Source organism: Callospermophilus lateralis, chromosome 5 (assembly GCF_048772815.1).
Source record: "Callospermophilus lateralis isolate mCalLat2 chromosome 5, mCalLat2.hap1, whole genome shotgun sequence".
In the NCBI taxonomy this organism is placed as follows: Eukaryota; Metazoa; Chordata; class Mammalia; order Rodentia; family Sciuridae; genus Callospermophilus; species Callospermophilus lateralis.
In genome coordinates, this window is record NC_135309.1 from 142570984 (window position 1) to 142591073 (window position 20090).

The following is a 20090-nucleotide window of genomic DNA, read 5'->3' on the forward strand; positions in this document are numbered from 1 at the left end:
GCACGCCGCAGTGCCTTGTGCGCACTGATTGGCCCGTCAACGAGAGCGATGGACGTCTAAACCAATCGTCCATGTCGAGCGCTCTGGCGCCCGTCCCACCGCCCTCTACGTGCTCCAATCCGGAAGCGCAACCGGGTGAGCGCGCATTTCCGTCGCGAGAGAGTGGCGGGGCAGCGACTTGGGCGTTCTCTGGTGCTCGCTGGGTTCCTCCGAATCTCTGGGACACAGAAGGGCACGCAGATATGAGTGACTCTACGGGAGAGCCCACTCGCCTCAGGTGCTACTCCGAGCTCCCAGTGTGGGTAGTGGAGGATCATCAGGAGGTGAGCGGGCGGCTAAACGGCCCTGGGTCAGAATCTCCCAGATCCTGACGAGTCGGATTTCGAACCCAGGTGCCCTGACTCCGAGACCCCTTGCTCTCCACTCGATTGGCGCTGGTTTGCACCTGTCTCCCGCATCTCTTTCACAGCCCTGCTTGCTTGCTGTTTAAGCAGAAGGCTTTATACTAACAACACTGCTCTCATCTGTGACATGGGAACAATAATTATAGTACGCCCAGGGCCGATAGGAGTTTTCGTGCGTATTATATTCGTAAATCTTTAACCACAGTGCCCAGCATTTATGAATGTTAAAAGATGTTTCCGTTTTTATGACCGTTCCCCTTTACAGTATTAAAATCGTTGCCTTAAACTAGAGGGAGTCGTCAAAGGAGTGTCATGGATCTAAGAAATTTGTTTAGAGTAATCATTAATAGGCTATGACGCTTTTGGGGTTATAAGAGAGAAAGAGGACCTGAGAGTATAGCTCAGAGGTAGAGCGTTTGCCCAGCATACCTGAGGTCCTGGGTTATATCCCAGCACCAAAAAAAAAAAAAAAATTACGGATGGAAAAAGTTGAGAGAAAGACAGAAACTCTACATATAGTGTGTATGGGCCTGAGAGAAGGCCAAAGTGGCGGTTAAGCAATGCTTTCAAATTCAGTATTAAACCTAGAACTGTAGAGGATGTAAGGGGGAAAAAAGCCTTATAGACCCTGAGATTTAGGTTACCTTGAAAACACACAGTCAGTGCTAAAACCAGCAGCAGGAGATGCAAGTTGTAAGTTCATAGGAACAAAATAAAGCCTGGTGTCATCATCTGAACTATCTACAATAAATGCATTTTATTCTCTCACTTTTAAAAAAATATTTATTTTTTCAGTTGTAGTTGGACACAATATCTTTATTTTATTTATTTATTTGTTTGTTTTTAATGTGGTGCTGAGGATCCCAAGGCCCCCCACGTGCTAGGTGAGCACTCTACTGCTGAGCCACAATCCTAACCCCATTATTCTCTCACTTTTTAATAACATGGTATGCTTTTAATTATGTGCAGTTATGTTTAACATTGGTTTTTAGTATGTATTTAAGTATATGCTCATAATTTCAGTGCCCATTTCTGAATGTGTGTATGTGTCTTTCATAGGTTCTGCCTTTTATATACCGGGCCATAGGCTCAAAGCATCTTCCTGCCAGTAATATAAGTTTTTTACATTTTGACTCACATCCAGACCTCCTTATTCCTGTGAATATGCCAGCAGACACCGTGTTTGATAAGGAAACACTCTTTGGGTAATGTGATTTCTTGTTGATGAACTTTTATGTGTTTGAAATACAACTTGCAGTAGATGATAAATAAGAGGGCCTATGAGTATACCCTCATGGTAGATCTCTTGGCTAGTATGCTTAAGGTCCTGAGTTTAATCCCCAACACTGGAGGTGGGGAGGAGGAGAAATACACTTTGCTAAGCTCATGGGGTTTTGTTTTTTCTTTTTGCCATTTTCATTTTATTTAGAACAAGTGTTGATGAACTTTTAAAATGTGTATATGGAGTTTGGTGCCACTGCCTGGATTAATCTTAGGACATCAACCCACCATTAATCTTGAATCAGCAGTGCAAATGTCAACACACAAAGGGAAATTATACCTATTATTTTTATGAAAATAGTTGTGACCCAGTGATTATTCTGAGAAGATCTCAGGAACCTCCCAAGGAACTACACTCTGAGGACTGCTGTCAAAATATTGTGGCTCAAATGACATTCAGGGGAAAAAACTTAAATTTTAATGTTTCTTCCCTATTTCTTTTCCAGAGAATTAAGTATTGAAAATTGGATTATGCCTGCAGTTTATGCTGGCCATTTTTCTCACGTAATATGGCTTCATCCCACATGGGCTCAGCAAATCAGAGAAGGCAGACACCACTTTTTAGTAGGTAAAGACACTTCTACCACAACGATCAGGTAATTCACTCATATTTATAAATACAAAAGGGGTTGCATATTTCTTATTTTGGATTTTTGTAATAACTAAGTATTCCTATAAACAAATAGGGTCAGATTAAGCCTCAGCTCTTCCAAAAAAGAGTTTTTAAAACACCAAAAGCAGATTTTCAAGTCTCTTGACCTCTGTCGTATACTGTGTATATTTCATTGCTCGTAAAATTAATTTTTTAATAAAATGATCTTCATCTTCTGGAATTTGACCTTCATCAATGATTTAAATTCAACAAGTCACTTAATTTCCTTATAGATTTATATATTCAGTGGTACATTTTACGATCTCCTTCCAAAGCAACTATTATGTGTTGAATGTAACAAACAGGAAATGAGAGAGCAAATTTTTTTTCTTTGATTCTCTTCTTTTTTTTAATAGATACAATGACTAAATTAGTAGAGTTTAAGTTTTAATATTATTTTAATATTAGTTTTAGTTAATTAAATTATAGCTTAGACTAAGTTAAATTATAGCATCCACTTCCTTGAGTTACATGTGCATCTATTGTCATATAATTTATTTAACTGATGTTCTGTTTATATTTAGAAATATCTATGTGTTCTTGAATTTCTAAGTTTTTGTGTGATGAGATGAATACTTTAAGCAGTGTAAGCACAACTTTCTAGAAGCTAAAGGATAATGAGATGAAATGGTAATACATTGAAGATGAAATTGTCTCATTGAAAATTGTACTTTTTATTTCTGATATAGTTTTAATGATACTCTTAACTTTGGTATTGGTATTAAGTGTTCTTACCATTTACACAATAATTTTATGTGATATGAAAGTTGTATTTATTTTAAAATTTGAAAGAAATAATCAGGACTCAATATTAAATATTCTACACAATACTGATCTATGAGTAAGAGTCAGTTTTATTGACTAAGTGAATAAGCCTAATTTAACCTACAAATTCAATAATTTTGGATGATCTAGACAGATATTCAAAACTTAATATGTGATAATGACATTTGTATTATTTTTATTATCTCATGATTTTAGTTAATCCTGTAAGTAAAAATTATGGGAAAGGACAGCATGGTGGAACCTGCCTATAGTCCCAGTACTCAGGATGCTAAAATGGGAGAATCACTTGAGTTCAGGAGTTTAAAACCAACCTGGGCAACATAGCAAGACCCTCATCTCAAAAATTTAAAATATTATGGAAGAGACACATTACATATGGTTAAACAACCTAAGTTTATGAGTGTGTTTGTGTAACTAGGAACAAAACAAAACTTCCATGGTGAAAAAGAATATAAATTAAGCCTGGGAAATATAGCTTTATCTTTCTTCAGATAATGTAATAAATAAAAGTTTTTAATAAGTTTGGGCATTAGTTTTATTGTTATTAATCTATTTTTAGAAACTAAATCTACAGCTATGTATGCTAGGTCTGAGCAGGTGAGAAAAAAATACTGTTACTTTAGTTGTATAAGGCATGCCTCTGGAAGTATTTGACTCTATTGTTCTAAGTTCTTACCTAGGTATAATATAGTTGAAAATAGAACATGTTGGTGTGCCTAGAATTAGAAATCCAGGTGGGCATAGTGGTGCAAGCCAGTAGTCCCAGCTACTCAGGAGGTTGAGGCAGGAAAATCAGTTGAGCCCAGGAGTTGGGTTTGGGGCCCAGGCTGGACAACAAAATGATATCTGTCTCTTAAAAAGAAAGAAATTTTCAACCTTAGAAATACATTCTATAAGTGTATAGGTATGTTTTAAGTTGTTTTTCATGTTAAAAATACAGTGGTTATATAGAGTCTAATGAAGCTTTGAAATATGTCAGAGGAAGCTTTTATTAAAAGAAATTATTTCCAGTTATTAATTTTCTCTTAAGCAAATTTTTCAAATTAAGATTCAGCTGATATGAGAGAAACCAAAGTCTCATGGGTTTAAACAAGAGATTTATTTCTTTCTGGTGTAAGCATTCAGCATGCACAGTCTAAGACTGTGTGGCGGCTCCACAGTTTGGGGAACCACTGATCCTTCTGCCTTTATGTTTCACCATCTTTAGAGTCCTCATAGTCCAAAATAAATTTGCACCTTTGTGTTCTCGTTGTCAATCAGCAAGGAGGGGGAGAGCAAGGCACTACATACTTTTCTTCATTCACAACCACTGGACTGTACTTACTCAAATAGACACATCTAGCTAAAAATAGATATGAAATATAGTCTTTACTTTGGGAAATTGTGTGTGCCCAGCTAAGAATGTGCATAATGCCATTTCTACAGAACAGGAATACAAATGGTAAAGGCAGCTCTCAGTGTTTGTCAAATATGTCTTTTCTTCTATTTCTGTAATGCTGCAAAGTCAGCTAATTTGTCCATTCTTCTTTAAAATAGTTTTTCCTTCTGTTTCAGGGTTACAAGTACAGATTATTACTTCCTAAGTGATGGTCTTTATGTACCTGAGGATCAGCTGAAGAACCAAAAACCATTACAATTAGATGTGATTTTGGTGAAACCTTGTAAACTCTGTGACAATTCAGAAGAAAGTGCTGCAGTGTCTTCTGCAAAGAAGCCCAGACTAACACTGGGAAATGCAGAAAACACTGCCTCTGCTAACTGTGACTTGGATTCAGGAGGACTGATGAAAGACACCATGACAGAGAGAAGTGACCAAGCTTGCCAGGAGCCATCATGTTCGTGTTCTGAAAGTCAGCAATGCCACACTACAGCCAGCACTAAGGAAATTATGGAAATCTTAAAGCAGGGGGATGCATTTGTTTTAGATATTGACTTAGATTTTTTTTCTGTCAAGAATCCCTTTAAAGAAATGTTCACTCAGGTAAATATGGTATTTTGTATGTGTGTGTGTTGGGGGAGGGCGGGTAGTACTAGGGATTGAACCAGAGGCACTCTACCACAAGCTACACCCCAATCCTTTTCTTCATTTTGAGACAGGGTCTCACTGAGTTGCCCAGGCTGACCCCAAACTTGTGATCCTCCTGGCTTATTCTTTTAAATCACTAGGATTATAGGCATGCACCACCATGCCCAGCTCTGAATATGCTGTTTTTATACCATAAATCTTGAAAATTCTGTAATATTTCTCTTAAGATTAGGGATAGTAAGCTTCTGCAAATAGCCAGATAGTGTTATTTTAGGTTTTTGAGGCCACATTCTCTGTCATATGTTCTGTTTTATTTTATGTGTTTGTTTTTGTAACCTCTTGAAATTATGTACAGATTGAGGCTAGGGTTCTGGCTCAGTGGTATAGCACTTGCCTCGAATGCATGAGGCACTAAATTCACTCCTCAGGATCACATAAATAAATAAAATAAAGGTATTATATCCATTTACAACTAAAACGAAAATTATATACAGATTGAGCATTCCTACTCTGAAAATCCAAAATCTGAAGTGCTGAACACCATGATGAAGAACATCAGTAAAATCTATAAATATTCTGAAATCTGAAATACTGGTTTCAAGCATTTGGGATAAATACTCAACTTCTATTATAATACTTTATAATTTAATAACTTATTTTTTAGTATCGTGGAAAGAGCAGAGAGTTTTTGTTACATCTATGCTTACTGGCTATGTGATCTTGGGAAAGATACTTAACCTTTGTGACTTGTGTTTTTTCAAGTATAAAGTAGAAATAATAATTATACCAGCAGGCTGATGATGTAGCTCATTGGTAGAGTGGTTGGAGCTGAGTTCAATCCCCAACACTACAAGTAAATAAATGAATAGTAATCAGACCCAACTCTTGGGATTGTTGGATCAGTAAAGCACTAAGGATAGTGCCATAACACTGTGCTTAATAATTTAAGCTCTTGGTTGTAACTTCTTCCTGGCAGTATAGTCCTAAATAGGATTATTGGAGTCAGATAAAGCCGTCTACATGACAGAACTGTCTAGTTATACTAAACAAGGGGAAGACTTTCTCCTACAAAGTCTAGGTGTAATAGACGTCTTTCTTGTCAGGGATAGAGCCACCTAACTGAGGTTCATTGTCTGCCAGTCTGCTCTGCTATTGCCTTAATACTCAGAGTTTTCTTCTGTTGCTTGAGAAATGCTGCACAGTGGACATAGAGAGTTTGTTGTGATTGTTATAGATATGTATATCATCGATATGAAAAGCTAAAATCAATTTAGATCCTAGAATATAACCACTGATATAATGGGATGTTATTAAAAATGTTCTAATGACCCAGTAGCCGCCTGTTCTCCCATACTTTCTTTACTTCATTGTCATGCCCAGCTGGGTAGAGCTTCTCTGAAGAAATTATATTTACAACTGCAATCTTAAATGCATATTTTCCCTTTGAATAATTATCTAAGATCTTCTTGTGTCCCAGGCAAGACTGTTGTTTGCTTAAATTATACCATTGAAAAAACTAACAGATATTTTGGTTTTGTTTTTCAGGAAGAATACAAAATCTTACAAGAATTGTACCAGTTTAAAAAGCCTGGTAGCAACTTAACTGAGGTATCTACTATTTGTTTTTTCTGAATTTTATATTTATCACATGTATCATAATTATATCTTGAACTTATTAGAATGATCCCAAAGGACTAAAGGATCCCAAATTCGTGTGTGTGTGTGTGTGTGTGTGTGTGAGAGAGAGAGAGATGTTATATAACCCATGTTAGTACTTGGAAATCATGTATTGACCAGTTGAACTTAAGATTTTCATTATAATAAGATTCTACTTGTTTTTTGAAGGAATAACAACATAATCTTAGTTTTTCAATGTATTTATAGGAAGATTTGGTAGATATTGTTGATACTCGAATTCATCAATTAGAAGATTTAGAAGCAACTTTTGCTGATTTGTGTGATGGTGATGATGAAGAAACTGTACAGAAATGGGCTTCAAACCCTGGGTAAGACTCCTATTTTTTTTCCTCAAATTTACCAATTTTCAGTTCCAAATATGTCTTTAAATGTATTAAATACATTGCTTTTTAAAAATGAGTATTAGTGCTGAAGATGTAACTCAGTGGTAGAACACTTACTTGCCTAGCATGTGTGAGGCCCAGGGTTTAATCCCCACAGATTTATTAATAATAGTTAGCATTTATTGAATGTTTTGTGTGCTCTATCTCTATGGATTTCCCTTGCATTATGTAACTTTGTTTCTTATAGCAATGTAGGATTCATTATTTTTTTAAAGATCTATTTTTTTTAATATCTTTATTTTTATTTATTTATCTTTTGGGGTGCTGAAGATTGAACCCAGTGCCTCACACTTGCAAGGCAAGCACTCTACCACTGAGCTACAACCCCATCCCAAGGGATTCATTATTATTATGTCCATTTAATTCAGAGGAAAGCAAGGCACAGAGTTCAAGTAAGTTCCCTGAGTTGCATCGTAAGTGGGCATCTTTTTGTTACTGTGCATTAGCAGCCTCTAAATGTAAGTTATTATACTAGATTTTTGGAGAATTAAAGATGGGCAGTCCCTGTTCTAAGTAGAACAAAAAAACTAATCTCTTAACAGAGAAGTAAATTACTTGACAAGTAAATTTCAGTATGAAAACTTGGCTCCTTTTAAGAATAACCTAACAAGCCAGGTATGGTGGCACATGCCTGTAATCCCAGCAACTTAGGAGACTGAGGCAGGAGGAATTCAAGTTCAAAGCCAGCTTCAGCAACTTAGACCCTAAGCTACATAGTGAAATCTGGTCTCAAAATAAAAAAGGACTGGGGATATGGCTCGGTGTTAAGTACCCCTAGGTTCAAACTCTAGTAGCAAAAAAAAAAAAAAAAAAAAGAATAACCCAATAAATGTTTGAGATAATGAGTATGCCAGTTACCCTGATTTGATCATTATATACTATATACATGTATGGAAGTACTACATTATATCTCATAAATATGTACAATTATTGTGTTTTAGTTTAAAAAAAAATAGCCCAACTATAACTAAAGGAGTTTATTTTCAATCTGTCCATTAAGAGCAGGATTTGAAGTCTAATTCTTCATCAGGTGATTTATTTGGGCGATTCTTTCATTGTTAATGTTACTTTGAAAATGTGGAGAGGGATGAAAGTCTTTCAGAATGAAATCCTTTAATATTGGACCTGGTGTGAAAGTGTATTAACATAGATATTATAGTTGCTTTTCTTTATAATAATTCTTTAAATCATGTAAACTCAGAGAGCCAGAAGAGTAAAAACCATAGGCAAATTTTTTTTCCTCATGTGCATAGGAAGATCAAAATTAGTTTATTTTAAAACAATCTCCCACATGTTGTGAGATTGCTTCTATTTACACTGTAGAGAACAATCAGCTATAAAACAACAACATTACATGAGAAATTAGAATCACAAACCTACCAAATTTGTCATGATGGGTATTGAAAGTAATTCATTAGCTATCCAGAAGAATGCAGAAACTGGGACAGTGGTTGCCTCTGGAGAAAGAAATCATGGCTAAAAGATGAAGTATATGACCAAGTGATGCCTTCTTTTGCTTTGTACAGGTATTACTTATTCAAAATATTCATTGTAACTTTTACTTTAAAATATTCATAAAGATTTAGTCATTGTCATTAAAGAATTGTATAAAATAATGCCTAATAGTTTCATCACAGCAGTAAATATTGATCAGGCACTTGAACATCAGTTAATGATTTTTTTTTCCTTAAATATAGGGAACTGGTTCTACAAGTGATACCCTTTTTTTTTTTTTTTTTTCCCCTTTTTTTGGTACCAGGAGTTGAATACTGGGGCACTCGACCACTGAGCCACATCCCCAGCCCTATTTTGTATTTGTTTTAGAGACAGCTCACTGAGTTGCTTAGCACCTCGCAGTTGCTGAGGATGCCTTTAAACTCACTATCTTTCTGTTCAGCCTCCCCAGCTGCTGGGATTATAGGTGTGCGCCACTGCGCCCAGCTTCTTTTTTAAAATTATGATGGAAGAGGGAGATAAATAAGTCTCATGACATGAGTCTTCTTAGAAGTACTGAAAAGTACTCACTATTTTGGGATTCCATGAAGTCTTAAGCTAAGTTTAAACTTCACCAGCAAGAACAAAAATGGGCCAGAAGCCTTGGAGTCCTGAACCAACTGTAGACTTTCCACTGAAACCCTGTCTGCTGCTGAGCATGCCCAGGTAGTTCTTCAGCATCTGCAGGAAGTTCCAGGGCAGAGTTGAAGACTCAACAATACTACAACATCATGAGTTTAGACTCTTGTTGGAATTGTGAAGGAGGTGGTAGGGCTGGGAGCTGTGCAATAGATAAGGAAAAGTAGATAAGATAATAAAGAACACTTATTTCTTAGTATTTTAAGGTGAGACTTGAACAGTTTTTATCTTTCCAAGCATTGTATGAAGCATATTATTTATAGTAAATATTAAGTGTAATGTATTATTTGCTACTGTAATTTTAGTTGAGGTGGTTTTTGGTGTTTCATTGAGTGGGATGGCTTTTTTTCAGAATGGAATCACTAGTTCCACTTGTACAGAGTTTGAAAAAACGGATGGAAGTGCCAGATTATGAAATGGTAAGTATTTTATGTTAAAACATAAAGTTGACCTCTTATAAAAACAGTTTCCTGGGTGGAAAAAAATTGGTTTTTGTTAAAGTGATTGATTTTTATTTGTTTTTCTGAAGTCTGAATGAATTATTAAGAGATAAGTGGAAAAAAATGCATATTTTATAGAAGCCAGAATACTGAAAAGTTTTCTAAGAAAAACATTTTCTTCCAAATTTTATGTATGAAGCAAAAGAACTATGTACTTTTATTATTATTATTTTGTTGGTGATCATCTCTCTCTTCCCCAGACAAGAATAAGTTCATAATTTCTAAAGTTGTTCATTCCTTATTAATTCCTACTTATACTCCTATTGGCTCTTCTTTTCCTCTTTGAAAAAAAAACTTCTCTAATTTTAAAAATGAAGAAAAGGTAAAAGAGCAGTAGCTGATACATTTTAAATGTGTTAGCTCTTTCTTGTTAGTCAACAGTGATCTGAATGCTGTGACCAAAGATACTTTTAATTATGATTTCTTCTATTTTTATATCAGTTTTTTGAAGCATATATTTTGCCATTTTCCTCAGTACTGGAGTTAGGAAAAACTAAGACTTAAGAAGGTCAATTGACTTTTGTCAGATCTGTGCCAGAGCTCAGACATGCATGTCTTCTGCCTCTTATCTGGTGCTTCTCTTCAATAAAAGGTGTTGAATGTTTTTGGTTATAAAATACAATCAGAGCAGTTTTTTGAGCTGACATTTAAGTATTGGCTTAATGCTCAGTTTATAAGAAGAATATGTGTGTGTGTTTATCACCAAAGAATATCTTAGTTAACCCTGAGCTAAAACAAGGTTTGCTCTTTTTTGTTAAAAATTACATAGTTAGAAGATGCTTAGAGTTTGAAAATGCTTTTGAGCTCCTGTTGTATCATCTAACATATCTTCAAGCAAGTGTGCTTTAATCTTTACATAGCATCTTAATTTTGATTGTTGAGGAATTTTGTGTGATGTTTGAGGGAAAAGAGGTGGCAGGGACTCAGCATAGATACATAATCAAATATGATGTGCTTATAGCTGTAGTGTGAGAACTCTGATCATTTTAGTGGAAAAGAACATGCAGAATCCATCATTAACTGATCACTGCCAATTATATCTTTGGTGCATATCCAAAGCCACCAGTAAAGTAGAGTTTTTTCCAAGTTTTATACTTATGTACTCTAGATAAAGCTATGATATATTTGTATTCCAGTTTTCAAAACTTCAAAGTTGAAGTTGAAAAAAGACAGCCTGCAAGCCACTTCTAGCTTTCAAACCTATTTACTTTAATAAAGTAAGACTGGAATACCATTTATTTTTCTTTAAAACATATCTAGCCAAGCTCAGTGGTACACACCTGTAATCCTAACTATTTAGGAGGTTGAGATAAGATTGCAAAGTTCAAAGCCAGCCTCTGCAACTTAGAGAGACCCTGTCTCAAAATAAAAAATAAAAGAGGTTAGGGATATAGTTCAGTGGTAGAGTGCTTACCTAGCATACACAAGTCTGTGTGTTTAAGCCCCAGTACCCCAAACAGGAGGGTATAGGGGAACATAGCTCAGTAGTAGAGGACTTCTAGATTCAATACCACACACACACAAAAAAAAAAAAAAAAAAAAAATAGATACTGGCAGTGTGTGGTTATACATACAAAGGATATGCAAGAAAACAATATGTTAAAGTGGGAGGAAAACATTCTATTGTATCAAAGCTTTGAATATAATATAGAGTGCCTGTATTTAAAAAGTAAATGAAATAGCATAAAAAGTGGAGTGTGTATATTATATACACTTTTATATCAGCTTTTAAAATCTAAATAAAACATATAATTTGCCAGAAAATATGTACTATCAAAATCAACTCAAAGAGAAACTGATAATCATAAAATAAAGAAGTAAAGAATTATTCCTAAAAAAAGATATTGGCCCAGACAATTGTACAGGCCAATTCTACCAAAACTTCAGAATGCAAATAACCTCTGTGGATTAGAAAGTTTTAAGGAAAACAATCCCAATCCATAAAAATTAGAAGATATGTTGTCATTAGGGCCATTAATGATCAAAGAATCTTTTAAGATCAACAGTCTTACAGTGCAATTTAATTGTCTTATTTTCAGGTTCACCAAGCTGGTCTAACCTGTGATTATTCAGAACTTCCTCACCATATCAGCACAGAGCAAGAAATTGAGTACCTTATTCAGTCTGTATATTGCTTACTGAAAAGTTTACCAAAACCTACTCTTGTGACAATTGCAAGGTAAGTGCAGTAAGCTCAATAACGGCCCACCAAAGACGTACATGTCCTAATCTCTGGACCTATGAATATGCTGCCTTATTGTGGTAAAGGGAATTTGCAGTGTGATTAACTCAAGAATTTTGAGATGAAGAGTTTACCTGTGTAGACCAGTATTGTCACAGGATCCTAAGAAAAGGAAGGCAGAAAGATCAGAATCAGAGAGAGAGAAAAAGCTTGGAAAGTGCTATGCAGCACCTTTGAAGGTGAAGAATGGGGCCACAAGCTGAGAATGAGGCAGCCTCTGGAAGCTAGAAAAGACCAGGGAACAGACTCTCCAGAGCCTACAATATGTATTAAAACACCACACTAGACCAGATGCATCTTTAGCATCACTAGCATAGCAGTTACAAAAGCAGACAGATAACCACATGCCAAATACTACCAATTGCACTACCATGATGATGTGATTGTTCTCATTATTGAATAACTTCTTAATAAAGGCCTTACCTTAAAAGTCCAGTCTTAATTCACAGAGTAGTTGCACTCCTGGAAAATTCGTTAATATCTAATCCATTTTCAAAAAATACAAGTTTTAAATTCTAGGCTCAAAAATTTAAAAATTGGTTTCTCACTTGGTGAATGCTCCATGATTTTGAAAAAGTACACAGGACATAGGGATAATTATTCATATTGCAGGACTGTTGAAAGCATCCCAACAGTTTAGCCCTCTTCCCCCAGTCTCTTGAATGTCAATAATCTTCCCCTAGTCACTACATCAGTCAAAAATATACCTACAAATTTCCAAAACCCCCTCTTGGGGGTAGCTCCCATAAAGTACCATTGCAATAGTGTTTAAAAGAATTTAGAAATCACCACCACCACCACAGAGCAGGGATCAAATCTAGAGCTTCATGCATGCCTGACAAGTACTCTACCACTAAGCCGCAATCCCAGCCCCAAAAATTTGAAAGCCATTGAATACCCTATTAAAGCTTATAAGTAAAGCTTTTACATAAGATACTTTTAAGCAGGTCTTTTTTTTTTTTTAATCTGTATATAGTTTCTAATTGGAATTTACAATAGCTAGGCCACAGCAATAGCCCAAGGGTCAATCAGAATGCACTGTGTAAAAAAGCCCAAGAGTAAGGCCACGGTTTATGAAATGAAGTACTGGACAGTGTTGAGAAATCCTTGTGATCTGTTCACTGAGGAGTAACCACTTTCATTTTGGAGTATATGAAGACAAATTTAAGCAGATACAGCATTCCAGTGCTTTCAAGTTAGCCAACAAGGCCCAGTTAGATTGACCTCCACAAACTGAGGGCCCTACTAAGCCAGAAATTTTGTTTCAGGTAACAAAGTAGGAGATAAATTTCTCTTTTAACAAAAGCCTGCTATTGTTTCCTGTACAGCTAGGACACTGTGGGCCTATGAATCTGCAGTTTAAACAGTTTTCATTCCGCTAGTTGAGGCTTGCTGGGCTATCTTCATTTTGTTAGTTGTTGAATCCAAGATGACATACCCCAAAACTGGAATTTAAGGCAGAGGCCCCTACTGAAGCCAAAGGTTTCCACTGTGTAAAAGAGCCCAAGAGTAAGCTAAGAGCTGATTTTCTTCTTCACATTCCATTCTTCCTAACTGGGAGAATTCCTTGTATGACTTGTGGGAAATAAAGCATATACCATATTGATTCTTACTGTTTTGTTTTTTGGGTTTTTTTTGGCAATGGGGGGATTAAACCAAGGGCCTCACACATGCTAGGCGAGCACCTTATCACTGTGCTACATCCCCAGCACTACTACACTTTGAGATATAGAAGTAACCACAGTATATTGATTGCACTGACCTAAACAGATCCATCCACCAAGTTACTGTTGTTTCCCTTCCAAACCACATTAGCTAAATCTAGGGGCCCCTACCTCCCATCAGAATTGGCAAATTGTTGACTTGGGCACTTGTATCCAATAAAGCCATAAACATTTGAGTCTTTTCCCTTCCCAGACATCACCCTAGAATACTCAGGTTTCCAGCCCTGATAAGGAAACCTTATTCTTTAAAGAAACTGTAGCTGTGGTATAGGACTGAAGGAAGTGGTTTTATGCCATTCAACAAGAAATAGTTCGTTTGAGCTGTATAGTGGCTGCTCACCATTCAACCCAAATCAACCAACAAAAATTCCTCTCCCAACACTTTAGGTTCATCTAAAACACTGTATCAAGTGATACCATCTATTTCATTATATGGAAAGGATGACTTTTGTATGAATTCTCTGATCATCCTTGAGAGACTCCTCAACCCAGTAGTCTTCTGATTTAAGCAGGTCTTTATCCATATGTGTAACTTAGTATTTAAAAATTTAACACTTTATTTATCATTTATTGTGTCTTAAATGTTTACATCAAGCCTCAAAAGTAACACAGTCACCAGAGAATGGAATGAGTTTGTTAGAGGTCTTACAGATTATTTCTCTAATATTACTTTTTAATCTCTAATAACAAATGCAAAGAAGTAGGTTGCTAATTCCAGTTTCTTCCAAAAGGACTTCCTATGCCACTTTCTCCATTCATACTCTAGACGGTTTTCCTCACCCCAATCTAGAACAGAGTCACTGATCAAATCTTTTCACATCTTAATACTGTAATTGGCAGTAACATTGTAGCTGCTCAGTGCGACTCAAAATTGTTTTTAGGGAATTCTAAAAAGACTCCCAAAATACAAATTGCTGCCCACCCCACTTTGCTCCATTCTCCTTCATCCTACATAGGAAATTAATCCTAATGTCATCAAATTCTGGCATTTCATTTTGGACCAAGCCATGGATCCTTTCCATTTATGGGATTAACAAATTGTTTGTAGAAGTAGAACCCTTTCATCAACTAGAAAACCTTTACTCTACTCATTTCTAGCCCTAGCATAAACATAATAAAAATAAGAAAGACACCCAGTCACTGAGATGATAAATTCCTGTGCCCTACAGCAACATCTCCCTTTCAGGGAAGAGTAGTAGTTATTAAGCACTTAGGATCACATCACATGGTTTGAAACCTGTCACTAGCACGCACTTACTAGCTGTGTGACCTTGCATAGGTTAATCCTTCTTTTGTTTTAATTTCCTTTATAGGGAGGTAATTGTACCTGTTTTATAGAATTGCTGAGAAAATTAAGGAACAAAATTCATGTAAAGTGCCTAACAGGGTAAATATTTATTAACTTTCAACTGTTGAAAGAATTGAATACACCTACATTTCTATTTTACATTGAAATCAACACATGCAGCCTCTTCCTTCTTCACAGTGTGGTTTTTATCTTATATTTGTGTATATTTTTTCTCTTTTTTGTTCTTGGTTCCAGGTCAAGTCTGGATGATTACTGTCCTTCTGAACAAGTTGACACCATTCAAGAAAAGATCCTCAGTGTGCTGCACTCCCTTTATGGGACTCTAGACACTCACCTGGTATATTCAGCAGAATATTCTACATCTTGAAACATACAAAACACTAGGTTCCTGTTATATCCTATTATAGTAATAGAGTTTTCATTAACTTATTTGTAAATAAGTCTTCCAGAGAACACTTTTTATGTTACTATCACTTGAAATCTATCAGATATTTTAAATCTTCAAATATCAATTGAACAAAGCAGGGGTTTTTTTTTGTTTTGTTTTGTTTTGTTTTGTTTTGTTACATCAAATCCCAACAGTTGCTTATCTTTCTTTTCTTTATTGTCTTTATTTATGAAGGTTTTTTTTTCATCTCCTTCTTCCCAGGTCAGTTGATCTGTATGAGATTCTTTCTTACATTTATTTATCCATTCAACCAGCTGACATTTATTAAGCATTTATGTGTGCCAGACATTATCAAGTGCAGGTGTGTGGTAATGAACAGAATAGACAGGGCCCTGCCCTTTTGGAAGAGGTAAATGAGAAGCAAATTGTGGGTCATGAACAATGTTATAAGAGAAAGAACAACCACAAACATATCTTAGGCATGCTCTTAGTACTCAGAATATTCTGGACATTATAGAAAGTAACATTTGCAAAAAGCTACTACCAAGAAAAAAAAAACTGCTTTACCAGTCCATGAAAATGTTACAGGAAGTTAGCCTTTCCAAGACTCTTGGGATTGTGGCCAGACAGAAATGCTCTCAGCATTGTGATTTTTTTTTCAAAAATAGCTTTGTTGAGATATAATTCACATATCATACAACTCACATTTAAACTGTGCAATTCAATGATTTTTAATATACTTTTCAATATATGCAAAACCAATATCACAGTCAATTTTAGAACATTTTCATTACCTCAAAAAGAAACCCTGTATTAGATACCATCACTCAATCCACCCATTTTATTCACTCCCTGCCCCCCACCCACCCCAAACAACCACTTTCTACTTGTTCTTTTGTGACCAGCTTCTTTTATTTGGCATGTTTTCAAGGATCATCCATTGTGCACCACACATCACAACTTCATTTCTCTTTATAAGTGAATAGTAGCATTGTGATTTTGATTTTTGGTTTGGGGTTTTTTGCAGGACCAGAGATTGAACTCAGGGGCACTCACTCTACCACAAAGCTATATCCCCAGCCCTTGTTATTTTTTTATCTTGAAACAGGGTCTCACTAAGTTGCTGAGGCTGGCCTGGAACTTGCAGTCCTCTTGCCTCAGCCTCATGGGTTGCTGGGATTACAGACATGCTTCTCCCAGCTCAGCTTCCATCACTGTTTTATTAAAGAGGTCTGAAGCTGCGGGTGGTAGTTCACACCTATAATCCTAGCAACTTGACAGGCTGAGGCACAAGGATCACAAGCTCTAAGCCAGCTTTGGCAACTTAGCAAGACCCTATCAAAATTCAAAAAAAAGAAAAAGGGCTGAAGATATAGCTCAGTTTTAGAGCGCTCCTGGATTCAATCTGCACTGTTGGGGGTGATAGGGGCAGGGCCTGGTTGAATGAACTTTATTTACCAAACAAAAATTCACTTTTTGGGACTGGAGCTGTAGCTCAGTGGCAGAGTGCTTGCCTAGCATGTGTGAGGCACTGGGTTCAATCTTTAGCACCACGTTAAAATAAACAAAGGTTTGATGTCCATCTACAACTACAAAAAAAAAAAAAAAAAAACCTTTTGATTTTGGTTTTGCCAACCAGAAAAGCACTTCAGGGATTTTTGCCCATCCTAATAGTCATTGTGGGTATCAGTTATCATTGTTCCATTTTATTTAAATGCCATTGAGTTCACCCCTTGATGAGCACAAAGCCAATAAGCACAACCAGGAGATGAAAGAATCAAGAAAGGCTTGCTACTTGCAACAGCTAAGGAGAACACTAGAGATCTTATCTCAAAGTAGTGCCTCTTATGGAATGAAGGGGTGTTACTGGAGAGAGGCTTGTGTGCACCTTCTGGAAGGGATTGTTATCACAGGTGGTAAACACATCCCTGAACATTCAGTTAGAGGTCAGTTTCTTCACAGGGTCCATGTTTGAAATGGTGGATGAGAGTGCCTCTGTGGTGGAGAATTTAACATTATGATATTATAATGAGCAAGTTTCACTCTAAATCACCCTGAATAATAACTTGGTGATTTTGAGCTAGTTTAAAGTGGTTTCATGCGTTTTTTTCCTCTGGGAAGCTTTATCTGAAACAGCAACAACAACAAACAAAAACACAGCTTGAAGGGATGTGTCTTCACCCCCCTCCCACAACAAACATAGGTGTTTACCCCTATGAGTTCCTGCCTAAAATAAAAATAAGATAACCCTTCTTGAGACACTCTTAATCATGGAAATTCTTATTTTCCCAATTTGCCAAAGCATCCTGCTCTTCAATATGCCCTTTGTTAAGTAACCATTTTAACTACCATTTAATTTCACTTCTTTTAAAGGATAAAATGGCATGTAAAGACAAAACAGCACTCATCCACAACTTTAAGTTGTATGTAGCTAAAATCATAGGGTTACCTAATTTTATGAATATTCAAGGACACATTACTATTGTCATTCAGTAGATGGCACCAGACCCCATTTTTCCACTGATTATGTATTCCAATGAATTTTTCTTATCACCAAGTTGATTTCCAAAGTCTGATGGTTTTGAATGCTTGTGTTGAATTTACTTAGCTTTCCAATTTGAAAAAACATTATATTCCAGAAAGGTTTATGTTCTTGTAAAAATCAGAATTGCAAAATTCTGCTATTTATTTATTTTAAATTATAGGCATAACTTTCATGAATAAATTATTTTGTGTGCTAAAAGACATTAAAAGATGTGTTTTGAAATTTTAAAGATTTGGGTGTTGTTGTTTTCTTATTTTCAATGCCAGTGATTGAACCCAGGGCCTCCGACATTGAAGACAAATACTCTCCCACTCAGCTACATCCCCAGTCCTAAAGTTTAAAAGATTTTAAATCAAAGTATAGCACTAATTATTTGTTTCTGATCACAGTATGTTGATATCATTGATCTTATAAGTCTGAAACTGAAGTGTGATTCATCATTGCTTTAATTCAGGCTGAATAAAAGAACATCAAATTCTGTTACAGGAACACTTAGATTGTTTAATTCTCTTGTTCTGTGATTGTGTCTTTGAAGAAAAAAATTTAGTCCCCGCTTGTTGAATAAAACCAGATTAGTAAATTATGTTTCTGCACATTCCAAATAGGAAGATATTTACTCAAGACATTCTTCTTTTGCATTCTAAGTACATATCAGGGAAACATGTACAGATATCATTAAAAAGTCCAGCCTTTGCTAATACTCTTGAGTGATAATTTTATTAATTAATTTGAGTGATAATTTAGAAATGATATCTGTAGATGTCTGTCTTTATGTGTTCCAGGTTCCCATGAAGCTTAGTCAATATTTCTCAATCTTTATGTAGTAATCTCTTCTGATCTTCATTTTGTTTAGCAGTAGTAGTCCTGGATCACTGGCAGTTGATCCATTTTACTGCCAATTGTTCACTGTCAGTTTCAGGTGTGTGCATACAAAATTCTTTTCATGCACTATGTTTTGGGGGTTTTTTTACCTTTTATTTTGTTTATTTGTTTTTATGTGGTGCTGAGGATCGAACTCAGGGCCTTGCACGTGCCAGGCAAGCACTCCACCGCTGAGCCACAACCCCAGCCCTGCACTATGTATTTTAAGAGAAAATGCTTTTGTAAAACTCAAGTAGGTTTTGTTGGACTTCTTTCAGAAATACGTTTTTCTTATATATTTAGGGCATACAATATGTTCTTATTATATACATAGTGAAATGATCAGTGTAGTGAAGTAATTAATGACTACTCACATAGTGTTCGTGGTGGGGGCAGATGGTAAGAGCACCTAAAATTACTCATCCAGTAAAAATCCCAAATATTATTTTAACTAAGTCCTCACGTTGTACATTAGATCTCATCCTGCACACCTGCAACTCTGGATCCTTTAACCTAAACCTCTCCATTTTCTCCTCTCCCCTGCTCCCTGCTTATGGTAACCACCGTTTACCATTTTTCTCTACCCCACTCACTATTCACCTTTCTTCTTTTGGATTCCACATATAAGCAAGAGGATGAGCTTTATAAATCCCACTGTGCCCAGCACCCTTGCCCCTTTCAGTGGTAACACTTCTGTTGTGCTGGTTCCTCAGCTCCTTTTCCTAGATTGCCTCTGTACTTTCATAGTTCTGGTTGCATTCGTAGGACTACAGACAGCAGCACTAGACTTTCCCTTTACTCTCACTTGAGTTCAACAAATGAAGTTATGATGACGAAGGAGGTTTCCAAGAACGTTGAATTTTAGAAGTTCTCTGAGCAGTGAATATTCTGATTATATACTAGAAGGATGTGTCTATATTTCTGTAAATTAGTTAGCTGGCATTCTGCACATTAGTACTTGGAAGTTTGGTGGTTCCTATAATTCAGAAACAGGTTAAGACAAGTCTGAGGCAACACGATTTCACTCCTTTTGAGAGCCTTCCCCAAATAACCAGCCTACAGCTACTTCTATCAGGTAGAAGCATCCCTACCATGACTTTTAATTTCAGTACCACTCTTCCACAGCAATAAGCTCTTTGAAGCCTACTGAGCAGCCTT

At 36.1% G+C, this 20090-nt stretch overlaps 1 protein-coding gene across 4 annotated transcripts; it reads left to right on the forward strand.

Annotated features, from left to right (window-relative positions):
- The first annotated feature begins 162 nt into the window (after nt 1–162).
- On the forward strand, nt 163–18384 carry C5H5orf22 (chromosome 5 C5orf22 homolog). 4 transcript variants are annotated; one of them, XM_076857327.2, is made up of 9 exons: nt 163–323; nt 1464–1609; nt 2132–2281; nt 4678–5104; nt 6695–6757; nt 7034–7155; nt 9716–9782; nt 11903–12042; nt 15373–18384. In XM_076857327.2, exons 1-9 carry the CDS (start codon nt 243–245, stop codon nt 15503–15505), a joined length of 1329 nt encoding a protein of 442 aa, XP_076713442.1. In that variant the 5' UTR covers nt 163–242; the 3' UTR covers nt 15506–18384. The 4 variants fall into 4 exon arrangements, with proteins under 4 accessions (XP_076713442.1, XP_076713444.1, XP_076713445.1 ...); XM_076857329.2 differs by having other exon boundaries at nt 210–277; XM_076857330.2 differs by having other exon boundaries at nt 238–323; nt 1549–1609.
- The last annotated feature ends 1706 nt before the right edge of the window (nt 18385–20090 follow it).

Excerpts from the sequence above, each read along its gene's own strand:
- C5H5orf22 (XM_076857327.2), top strand. The coding sequence starts at position 243 with ATGAGTGACTCTACGGGAGAGCCCACTCGCCTCAGGTGCTACTCCGAG. Across the intron at positions 5,105-6,694 it reads TTAAAGAAATGTTCACTCAG|GAAGAATACAAAATCTTACA; the intron begins GTAAATATGGTA and ends TTTGTTTTTCAG. Across the intron at positions 9,783-11,902 it reads AAGTGCCAGATTATGAAATG|GTTCACCAAGCTGGTCTAAC; the intron begins GTAAGTATTTTA and ends TCTTATTTTCAG.